General features: G+C 38.8%; 1 protein-coding gene across 4 annotated transcripts in view; it reads left to right on the top strand.

Moving 5' to 3' along the window:
• LOC107742985 (sorting nexin-14) overlaps window positions 1-11,974 on the top strand; it is a 61,597-nt gene that overhangs the window by 2,237 nt on the left and 47,386 nt on the right. For all 4 annotated transcript variants that reach the window (XM_016556078.1, XM_016556076.1, XM_016556077.1 and 1 more), the window contains 10 exons: window positions 4,858-4,934; window positions 5,671-5,749; window positions 5,839-5,882; window positions 5,986-6,073; window positions 6,163-6,247; window positions 6,478-6,634; window positions 6,668-6,743; window positions 7,039-7,083; window positions 7,189-7,269; window positions 7,466-7,580. In XM_016556078.1, coding sequence (XP_016411564.1) covers window positions 4,858-4,934; window positions 5,671-5,749; window positions 5,839-5,882; window positions 5,986-6,073; window positions 6,163-6,247; window positions 6,478-6,634; window positions 6,668-6,743; window positions 7,039-7,083; window positions 7,189-7,269; window positions 7,466-7,580 — 847 coding nt within the window. The remainder of the gene's footprint in view (window positions 1-4,857; window positions 4,935-5,670; window positions 5,750-5,838; window positions 5,883-5,985; window positions 6,074-6,162; window positions 6,248-6,477; window positions 6,635-6,667; window positions 6,744-7,038; window positions 7,084-7,188; window positions 7,270-7,465; window positions 7,581-11,974) is intronic.

Genomic DNA, 11,974 nt, shown 5'->3' with positions numbered 1-11,974 from the left:
AGGTATTCGGCCAATCACAACGCATTGGATAGCTGGCCAATCAGAGCACACCTTGCTTTTCAGACCGATGAGCTTTGTAAAAATCGAAAGGCGTTTCAGAAAGGCGGGGCATAGAGGAGAAACAATAATGTACAGTATGTGGAGAATAATGTGTTTTTTTAAGCTTAAACCGCATAAACACATTTCATTACACCAAATACACAAAATAATGTTCTTTTTAGCAACGTCATATGACCCCTTTAAAATAAAGGAAGATGTTTGCACCCTTTAAATATCCAGAATTTTATTACAATCAAAACTTTCTGGAGCTTTCATTTCAGTATACGGAAATCTACTTTTATTTATTTATTTTTTGTCTTGCACCTGAGCCCATTTTGGGTTTTGGATGTGCACGATAAAGTCCTTTTTTTTTTTTTTTTTTACCTTTATTGAGATAAAATTGTAGTAAATAATTAGTGATTAAGGGTGCTCCAATCAGGATTTTTGGAGGATTTTTTAGACATTTTCCAAAATATAATTATCTCACCTAAATGTTTGATCATGCAGTGCATTTTTGTTTTTACAATGGGGCAGTTGTTGCACAATAGCTTACACACAGCGCAAGCCTGATTTTGTGAGCTGTATGTGAGGTGGCCCCTAGGAGAGCGTGCGAGTGCTGAATGGTTTAAACGCTGGCAAGACTTAAAAAGAAATGCAAATTATAAACTTTAGTGACAATGTGACACTGCCTCGTGCAGCTCGCTTATAGTGCAGACACGATGTGCTGATTTGAAGCCATTTGCGCATTTAGAGAGGGAAAGAGAGAGCGTGCGGTGATTCACTCAAGCTGTTTGTGAAATTACATCTCTCAGAAAGTTTTCAAATGACTTCGTAAGGTATTTAATAAAGAAATATGAACTGTACCTCACCTTTAGCATTATAATTATTTTATCCGCGCCAGACAGATTGAGACGGTGCCGCTGCATGTCATGCCAAACCTTTCTTGATGCCCACTTTGCTTGATGTTTGGTTCTTTCTTTCTTTGCTTTCTCTGTCTATCTCCCAGTGCCCCTTTTTATCATGGCGACCTCTGACAAGCAAGGGTCACCCCAAGTGCCTGTGCAGCTGGGTAAACTGACCCCCTCTTGCGTAGGGTCAAGTAAGACCCCGATCAGACAGAATACATGTTTCAGGTTTGAAAACACGAGGTGCACCGCACTGCCTTTTTTGGTTCACTTTGGTTCAGAAAAGAGTAGTGTGCTGCTTTTTTTATGTTGCTAGGCAATCAGCGAATCAGCTGTCCTGTCAGTCTAATCAAGGATTATAGCGCTCTAAAATCTTTGGTTTGCTGTTAAAGGGGTCATATGATGTTGCTAAAAAGAACATTATTGTGTGGATTTGGTGTAATGAAATGTGTTTATTCGGTTTAAGGTAAAAAAAAAAAACACATTATTTTCCACATACTGTACATTATTGTTTCTCCTCTATGCCCCGCCTTTCTGAAACGCGTCGATTTTTACAAAGCTCATCGGTCTGAAAAGTGAGGTGTGCTCTGATTGGCCAGCTATCAGTGCGTTGTGATTGGCTGAATACCTCAAACGTGTGACGGAAATGTTACGCCCCTCACATACTGTAATGATGCCCTGTCAGGCCGGAGCGACGAGACAAAAACATTAAAAACCCATTATAAACGAGGCATTTGGTGCATCCAGTCTTTACCTTTATTGAGATAAAATTGTAGTAAATAATTAGTGATTAAGGGTGCTCCAATCAGGATTTTTGGAGGATTTTTTAGACATTTTCCAAAATATAATTATCTCACCTAAATGTTTGATCATGCAGTGCATTTTTGTTTTTACAATGGGGCAGTTGTTGCACAATAGCTTACACACAGCGCAAGCCTGATTTTGTGAGCTGTATGTGAGGTGGCCCCTAGGAGAGCGTGCGAGTGCTGAATGGTTTAAACGCTGGCAAGACTTAAAAAGAAATGCAAATTATAAACTTTAGTGACAATGTGACACTGCCTCGTGCAGCTCGCTTATAGTGCAGACACGATGTGCTGATTTGAAGCCATTTGCGCATTTAGAGAGGGAAAGAGAGAGCGTGCGGTGATTCACTCAAGCTGTTTGTGAAATTACATCTCTCAGAAAGTTTTCAAATGACTTCGTAAGGTATTTAATAAAGAAATATGAACTGTACCTCACCTTTAGCATTATAATTATTTTATCCGCGCCAGACAGATTGAGACGGTGCCGCTGCATGTCATGCCAAACCTTTCTTGATGCCCACTTTGCTTGATGTTTGGTTCTTTCTTTCTTTGCTTTCTCTGTCTATCTCCCAGTGCCCCTTTTTATCATGGCGACCTCTGACAAGCAAGGGTCACCCCAAGTGCCTGTGCAGCTGGGTAAACTGACCCCCTCTTGCGTAGGGTCAAGTAAGACCCCGATCAGACAGAATACATGTTTCAGGTTTGAAAACACGAGGTGCACCGCACTGCCTTTTTTGGTTCACTTTGGTTCAGAAAAGAGTAGTGTGCTGCTTTTTTTATGTTGCTAGGCAATCAGCGAATCAGCTGTCCTGTCAGTCTAATCAAGGATTATAGCGCTCTAAAATCTTTGGTTTGCTGTTAAAGGGGTCATATGATGTTGCTAAAAAGAACATTATTTTGTGGATTTGGTGTAATGAAATGTGTTTATGCGGTTTAAGGTAAAAAAAAAAAACACATTATTTTCCACATACTGTACATTATTGTTTCTCCTCTATGCCCCGCCTTTCTGAAACGCGTCGATTTTTACAAAGCTCATCGGTCTGAAAAGTGAGGTGTGCTCTGATTGGCCAGTTATCAGTGCGTTGTGATTGGCTGAATACCTCAAACGTGTGACGGAAATGTTACGCCCCTACCATACTGTGATGCCATGTTCCGGCGCAACGACACAAAACCAATAAAAACCATTACAAACAAGGCATTTTTTGCATCCAGTGGGGACATAATTACTCGAGGTGTTTTAGGAGGGCGTGGACGAGTCTTAACTTTTATAAAGAATATCTCTTTGGGTTTCAGACTTTAGGGATCTTATCTATGCATGAACAGCTTGTAACACTCCAAAGAGAAAGGAAAACTTGAAATCGCTTCATATGACCCCTTTAAGTAAACTGTCATATTAGCAGAAACTTAAAAAAAACAACAATAAAAAACAGCTCCAGGTAACCTGCGACAGCCACCATAAGTTTCTCCTCCATCATTGCAGTCTCCGGACGTTCCAAGCAACTGTAAACCTCCGTCACCACAACAAAAGACCCACATCTACAGGAAAAAAAACGTGAATGACGTTGGGCGCTTTTCTGCTTAGAGTTGTTGTTTTTTTTCAACTTCAGGCACTCAGAGCGCTACAAAAACGCGAGGCGCAGCAGGCAGCTAAAATGCGAGGCATGCAAGACGCTCACTGCCAATAGAAAACAATTTTAAAAAAGGCACCCCTCACTGCAAAAAACACGTTCTTTCTGATCGGGGCCTAATGAAGTCACCATTGGCACTAGTGCTTTTTTTTATATCCCAACAAATGGTCCCTTGTTACCCTGCTGCTTCAGCAAGTCATCGAGGTCAGTGTCTCTCGTTACCATACCAGAGTGCTTAATGTATGCTGACATCAGTCTTTCTATGTAGTCTGCTCCATCTTTCCTGGCCCTGTGATTAACAGAAGTACTGTACCTTGGACCAATCAGAATCAGTTTTACTTTTGATACAGTCTTTCAGCAACGGTGAGATCACTTCCCATGCATCTTTCTCCACTTCAGCTCCCAGATATAATTTCCCCAGCTCCCTTTCCATCTTCGCTCTTTTTAGTACTGCTATTAGCCGTGAGGGGGCACAGTTGAGCATCTCCTTTCACTCCTAGCCCCCAGATGGTCTCAGGCAGGAAGGAATCCATGTCATCTTCCTGATCTGTATCTGGGTCTGCCTTAGAATGCTCAAACATGGCCTGCACCATCCTGAGGTCACCGTGATCTGGATACTGAGAGGAAACTGGGGGAGCATATTTACATTTACATTTAATCATTTAGCAGACGCTTTTATCCAGTGCGATTTACAAATGAGGACAATAGAAGCAAACAAACCAAGAGCAGCAATATATACAGTAAGTGCTATGACAAGTCCCAGTTTAGCCTAATGCAGCACATGTAGCAAGTTTTTTTTAAATAATAATAAAAAAGAATAAAGAAGTAGAATAGATCTAGTGTTAGAGGGTCAAGTTGTTATTATTATGTTATAATAATTAAAAAGAAGACAAGCAGATAGAATAGAGAGTGCTAGTGTAGTGCTAGTATATAGGCAATTAATATAGGAGATATATCTTGATTCGTCAGACCAGGCCACTTTCTTCCAATCATCCCGGTCAAATCTTGATGACCTTGAGCCCATTTCATGTGTTGTTGGTGATGATGGCCTGCAGTTAGACAGTGACAGTCTACAACTTTGGTTTGCATTCTGTATATATTATCAGCATTATATTGAATCCAAGTGACCTTTATTTTTATAATGCATTATCCAATACAGATTGTTTCAAAGCGGCGTCATAGTAATAAAAACAACTATCAGTGATGCAAACTTCATCAAATATGAGACAAATTCGGTAAAGCAGCTCTAAAAAGTCAATAGTGTCGATTTGTCAATTATGAAACAAATGTGATTCAGCTATAAAGCAGATCTACAGAAGACAACAGTGTCATTATTCAGTTCAAGTTTTGTTGTCATCCAATAGTGTCAGTACTGTCAAATTGATAATATTACTGAATATTTAGTGTCTTTTAAACCCTTTTGAGACTTTAATGTCTGTACTGTATTAATGATTAATATACTGTATGTCTGTGCATCCTCAGCCACAGAAACAGCAAGAATTATTCCCGCTGGGTCACAGTTGTGCAGTATGTGGGAAAAACCAGTGCAAACGCCACAGGTATGATATAAAATCTTTTAGGGAAAATGTTTTTTAAATAAAGACTAAAAGAGTTGTTGGAAGCTTAGTGATGTTGAAGTTGTGCGACCACAATGTAGTCCATTTATAGCTTACATTTAGCTTTTTAATTATGGCTAATGTATTTTGGCTTCAAAATTCATAGTTGTGTACAAGTTCTGGATTATCATGATGAACAAAACGTCCAAGAATCAGAAACTTTTGTTGGTCAAAAGCTTATTTTCTGCAACATTCCAAAAGCCAAATGGAAAAATCCATGGGTTTTTGTCAGGGGAACCAAGGTGATACAAAACTTCTAGGTCTGTTTTTTTGGATAATTACGATTTTTTTTGTTTACATTTTTACATTACATTCCTGACAAGTAAGCACATTTAAACCCTTTTCCACCAGCCTGCTGTAATGTGGAAAAAATCCTATATTTAAGGTTCATTATTCATTTTTTGATGATTTAAGTGCAGCTACTAATTAGTATCTCTGTTTAAGTAAGAAGGGAGAACACAATATTGGGTTTTAAAGACTCTTTTTAAACGCTATTCATCTTGGGTTTAAACTTAAAACGCAAAGAAACATTCTAGCTTGAAAAAGACAAACCAAACAAATAATTCTGTAGCATTCTACAATACAAATTAAAGGGCAAGATCAGTTGTTTAGTATTTTGAAAAAAAAAAACTTAAATAATGATGACATAAATGTAATTATTTGTGTTTTTATTCCAAAGACCTACCCTTCTGCTGGAGAACTATCAGCCATGGCTGGACTTAAAAGTGCCGTCCAAAGTGGATGCCAGTATTTCAGAGGTAGAGCCATAATTCCAGTCATGAGTAAAATGATATATAAGCAAATTAATAAATCAAATTAATAAATCCTTTGTTTGACTGATCTTCAGGTTTTGGAGTTAGTTCTAGAGAACTTTGTATACCCATGGTACAGGTGTGTCTGCTTTAAAGGCAAAAGTTACTCTTATTCCATGCTTTAGCTGGAAAAATGTAAGCAATATTCAAGTTTTTTTTCTTTTATGATGTTTTACCATTAGAGATATTACAGGTGATGAGGCGTGTGTCGATGAACTGAGACAAACAATCCGTTTCTTTGCTGCAGTTCTGGCTCACCGAGCAAAAAGAGTGCATACACCTTCACACAATTCACAATTTACATACTGTAGCTTTCTATAGATTTACAAAGTGGCATACTGACTAAAACTGTCTTGTAGGTGGATGTTCCCTTAGTTTTGATGGACAAAATGATGAAGGCCGCTATGAAGCACATTGAGATCATTGCAAAAGCACAGCAGAAAGGTGCGTCCTGTGATGAAATCATTTAATATCAGAGGAGCTTCGGTCTAGAATTACAAGAACTAAATAAATAAGCTATCAAGAGAGGGTTGGTTCTTTAAACTGAACTGTGGGACTTCCATTCACCTGTAGAGCATCTCTCATCTTAAGTGTAAAGGACAGTTTGCATTTGTGGCACCATCAGTTTAATTAATTTTGTTAACCATCTTTTTTTGTTCAAATGGTGTGAGCAGTGAAGAATACAGAGGGTCTCCAGCAGGCAGCACTAGCTGAATACGGTGCCGATTTGCATGTGGCTCTGCGGAGCCGCAAAGATGAGCTGCTGTACTTGAGGAAGCTCACAGAGCTGCTGTTTCCTTACGTCATGCCCCCCAAAGCTACAGACTGCAGGTGCATCTCTCACACTTTGTGGTTCGTTCTCAGATCTTTGGCCCTGCTGATTCGAGAGGTCATGACAGGTTCTGTTTTTCTGCCAATAATGGACTTCGTGGCTGATCCTGTGAGTGAAACAGCTTAAATGAGGACATTAAACCATAGATATATTTTCTCTTTGTTCTTCATTGATAAATTAATTTGATTACAGTATTATAGTGATTTTTTAATTAATAAATTAAATTGATTACAGTATTATAGTGTTTTTTCATTAATAAATTAAATTGATTAAAGTATTACAGTGTTTTTTTTGTTTGTTTTTTTGCAATAGCTGCATTTGGTACACTGTATAAATGTAAATAAATGTTGTTTTTCTTGTAGTTGTTAATCATATTCATGAATCACTTTTTTTTGTTTTCCAGGACACAGTGAATCACATGGTGCTCATTTTCATTGATGATACTCCAGTGAGTGATTCAACCAAATGAATTATAGTCTGGTCAATCAGACTTTCCTGCCTTTTAAACATGTTTTTTTTTTCATATTTTTTTTTCTGTCATTTGTGCTGTTAGCCTGAGCCAGTGACTGACCCTCCATCTGCGCTGGTGCCCTTCCTGGAGAAGTTTGCAGACCCACGCAACACGAAATCCTCGGTGTGTACTTTGGCCACCTTAATATTACGATTTCAGGTTTTATCAAGACGTATTAAGGAAAAGAGTTGTAGTGAGAAGGTTGATCAATTTCAAAGTGTACTTACGATATTATTTCAGTGTTTTTTGAGTTATTGCATCTAGTAAATGTCTTGAACAAAACCTTACAGGTCGTTTCTTTTGTTTGTTCTTCTGTCAGGTGTTGAAATTGGATTTAAAGGAGATCAGAGAGCAACAGGATCTGTTGTTTCGTTTTATGAGTTTCCTGAAGGAGGAAGGAGCGGTACACGTCCTGCAGTTCTGCCTGACTGTGGGTGAGGACATGCATTTCACTGCATGATGGTCTCGTTAGGAAATAATCTGAAAGGGGAGATGTGGGTTTCTGTTACCAAAATATGTGCAAGTATATTCATTAAATAGCAGTCATATGCTAACATAAACATTACAAAGAAGGATCAAAGAATTAATTTCATCTTCAAATAAGATAGGAAGATAGCCACACTTTTAAATCTTCACCTACTGTTTCTTATCGGTAGTCTCTGATTTTTGTCTTTGTCAAAACCAGTTCAGAAAGTCAGGTCCAGTTGAGTTGGGAAAAAAATCTCTTAAAATTGGGTTTTTCTATTTTAAAATTGATTTATGCATGTTGAGTAAGAAGTGATTTGCTCAAGTACAGATCTTAGGACCCAAGAAATGAAATATGATCAAATTAAATAGACTTTATTATTGTCCCCAAAGGGGAAATTTGTGTTGGACTCAAGGTGTTTACATTAACAAGACCATTGGATCCATAAATAACAACACACACACACACACACACAAAGAAGACCTATAATGTGTGGTGGGCATCCCACTGAATAAGCAGCTTTATGTTGGTTTATACAGTGAATTTGCATATTCAGAGTTCAACTTGAATCCATTTCTAAATCCAAATGGGGAAGTTTGTTTGCCTCATGTAAAATTCCTGATCATGACGATTTCTATTGAGATTGCCTGGTGAATTTCACTGTACAAAGGTAAAAGTGACCAGAAGTGGTGCATAAAATGCATATAATGTCAATTAAGTTGGATGTTGCTATGGCAGAGTTACATTATCTAGGAAAAGATAGACTTGTTTCTCTTAAATGAATGGGGTCCTAGCAATCTGAAACACGCAGATGAAGGACTCTGTATGGACAAAAGTATTTGGACACCTGACCATTACACCACCAGGGAATTTAATGAAATCACATTCTAAATACATTGACATTAATATTGAGTTGGTCCCCCCTTTGCCGCTTCCACTCTTCAGCGAAGGCTTTCCACAAGATTTTGGAGTGTTTCTGTGGGAATTTTTGCCCATTCATCCTGTAGAGCCTTTGTGAGGTCAGGCACTGATGTTGGACGAGAGCCTGACTCAAAATCTGTGTTCAGGTTCATCCCAAAGGTGTTTGATGGGGTTGAAGTCAGGGCTCTGTGTGGGCCAGTCAAGTTCTTCCACACCAAACTCATTCAGCCATATCTTTATCCACCAAACTTTACAGCTGGCACAATGCAGTCAGGCAGCTAACTTTCTTCTGGCATCTGCCAAACCCAGACTCGCCCATCAGGCTATCAAACAGAGAAGCGTGATTCACCATCTGATGCTTGCCATTGTTCTTGTTGATGTGAGGCTTGCATACAGTTGCTCGGCCATGGAAACCCATTCCACGAAGCTCCTGCCGCACAGTTTTTGTGCTGATGTTAAAGGTGCAGTATGTAATATTAACAGCTGGCGGTTGAAATGGGTACTGCAGTCCAAATTCAAAATATTGTTTCTCCCGGCCCCTCCTCCAGCGAGTTGTCAGATTGAAGACACGCAACGGGAATAATCGCATTCGACAATGAAAGCGGTGAGTCTTACACTGTAAGTTGATGAGTTGATTTATCCTCGTTTTAATATGCCTCTGGTCTTAGAGGTTTTTAGATTGATGCCGAGGCTTTTTAGGTCGGGTAGAATCTGCAATCTCTGAGCCAGTTCATTTGCTGGCTTCCATGGCTGTGATGCACTTTTTTCCGCTCTCTGTCAACCCGGAGTGTCAAAATACTATTGGTTAAACTGGCAGTGGGCGGAATCACACAGACCAAAACAAAAGCAGGCATTCTGACACGGAATGCACATTTTCAAAGTAGAATAACTGGCTTTAGCGTTGTTTTTCAGAGAAACAAGTATGTGAACTTGGCATGTTTCCTAAATATCTACGAATATATTTTGGTGTTTTTATGCTTTGGTACAGTAAAACAATTACATACAGTACCTTTAATGTCAGTGGAAGTTTGGCAGCAGGGCACTGATGACCTTTACACTTTCAGCACTCAGTGACCCGCTTTGTGAATTGACCCTTCGCAGGGAGATTGATTGACTGGCGATCTGACCAATCCTAACGCAGAATCCGCCATTTTGTCCAACAAACAAACCGAAGATTAACTTCGGTGGACTTAAACTTGAAAAATCTTTCCACAGTTAAAATAAAATACCTTCTGATGTTCATTCATGTTTATTTCATGCTTTGACTAGTAAATATGAAAAGATGATCGGTTCACGTGCCGCTTGAACTGAGACGCTATCTGTCACAAAATATTAAAGAGCCACAAAATGGTATTTATTGATGGAATAAAAAAAAAAGACCAAATTTGAAAGCTGAGACTTGTCTCATACCAAACGTAACCTGCTCTGCTTGTCGGACGTAGCAACAGTAAGGGTTGAAAGGTTTCATTTATCACATTTCTCTCCAGTGAGAAGTAGATTACAGTTTGAATTTGGATCATGCATCTATTCATTTCTATGTTTGAACTGTTGTATTTGTATTGTATTACAACTGTTGTTGTCAGCAGTCATTAAGAATACATATTTCTCTGAAAAAGTATGATTTGTATGTGTTGAGTTTACATCAATTGTAAGCTTTTCAAACATAGTTATGAATGGATTTGGATGGGTCTTTGTGGCTCTTAAAGCTTACTAAGCTGATGGTTGGCTGTTGGCCACTGTTGGGCCATCACTGAGTGTCTGTCGCCTAGTTTTTGCTGTTTTCCACCATTTGAACATGTTGAATGGTCAGTGGAGAAGGGATCAGTCTGGTTGGCTGTTCAGCTTAGCGAACCATTGCATGAAAAAAACACTGTAAATGTAAGTGATGAAAGCAAGCAAATAATAAAAGTTAAGAGATCATACACTGAAGACGCTTCTCATTTTTCGTCATCTCATCTGTATCGATTTTTTTTAAACGGTCTGTGGTGAAAAAGATTGGTGTAAAAATTGTAAACAGGCACTGCTTTGTTTAGGATTTGTATACAGGTTTTCCTTTTTGAATATAGACTACTGCCACCTGCTGGTATGGAGACTTCTTCACTCTCACACAGGCACAGAACATACATGCTCGCTGGCTGTTGGCTGTAGTGTTCACAGTCAGTTCAGGTGCAGTTTTTTTGCCCCAAAACAGTCGACCTGAGGCGACATTGCAGTTGGCTTTCGATGCCACTAGTTCACTAGTTGATGTCAGTTTGGTGTGTCTGGGCCTTTAGAAATGAGTTTCAAGATGGTTAAAGGGCAGTTAGTTTGAAAGAAACTGCATGTGGACCAATAGGAAGTCTTCTCCTTTCTGTGCCTTGCACTGGGATCTTCTTCTTGCCCTCTAAGATATCTGGAAGTTGTTCTCAGCAGCCTCATCTGATGACTTGTTTATGTTAGTCCACAAAGATCCAAACAATATGTAGCAAAGCTTTCTCCACTGTGGAAGTCAGAGAGGGGCCTCGTCATAACACTGGGGCCTGGAATTTCCTAGGATAGGGGTTCCCAAACTTTTTTTTTTCTCTCTCTGTAAGATGAATCCCTTAGCTGTAAAATATTTAAGTACAAACGATACACTTTGTGTTGCTTAGAGACACACAACAGTTCTGCTGTGGCTACTGACAATATCATGCCAGAAATGTAACACAATATTGAATTCTTGTTTATTGAACTGTTGTTTGCAATCGTGAGATATGTTCGGGAAAAATAGCACTTTTGCTATATGATATTGCTTAACTATATCATGAGGTAAATTAGCAATCAAGGAGTCAAAAGTAACATATTATATTATTTTTATATTAATTTAAACAATTATTATCAAACAATTCTATTCATTTAGTAACATAAATATATCTTAGTGTAGGCTATATCTTTAGAATTTTATAATTCATTATCTTCTTGTCGGTCCACCAGTTCACATTTACAACTGCGTGTTTTCTGCGTAAAAATAAGGGTAGTTTTTGGCTTTAGTCTAAAGCGCAGGGCTTCTTGAAAAATGCTAATTAATTCTCTGCCAGCAGGTGGTGCTTTTCACCAGGAATATAGCCGTTTACCCCTGTAACCGCAGTAAACAAAGCAGCAGCGCTCATATGTAATCAATTAAATAGCCTTTTGAAGTGTAAGGTATATCTCAATTTACATGTATATTTAGTTTTTTTCACTGGAGCACCACCTGAGTCTTCTCCTCCCATTTCTACCAGTGATCAATTGTTTCCTTCCCGCGATACTACCTGGGCACATATCAATAGCATCACTGGGCTGTAGGTTGCCAAGTTGAGGGGACAAATGGGTTGAAATTTGTATGCGTCGATCGTGTGAGAAAGATGCGTTTCATACAAGATCTGGCAACTGGACAACCTTGGAATTTGTTGTAGTGATTATTGATATAATAAGGTTTGGTCC

Source organism: Sinocyclocheilus rhinocerous, unplaced genomic scaffold, assembly GCF_001515625.1.
Source record: "Sinocyclocheilus rhinocerous isolate Xijiao unplaced genomic scaffold, SAMN03320098_v1.1 scaffold617, whole genome shotgun sequence".
In the NCBI taxonomy this organism is placed as follows: domain Eukaryota; kingdom Metazoa; phylum Chordata; class Actinopteri; order Cypriniformes; family Cyprinidae; genus Sinocyclocheilus; species Sinocyclocheilus rhinocerous.
Note: the sequence above shows the minus strand (reverse complement) of the source record. Positions and strands in the feature narration are given on the sequence as shown.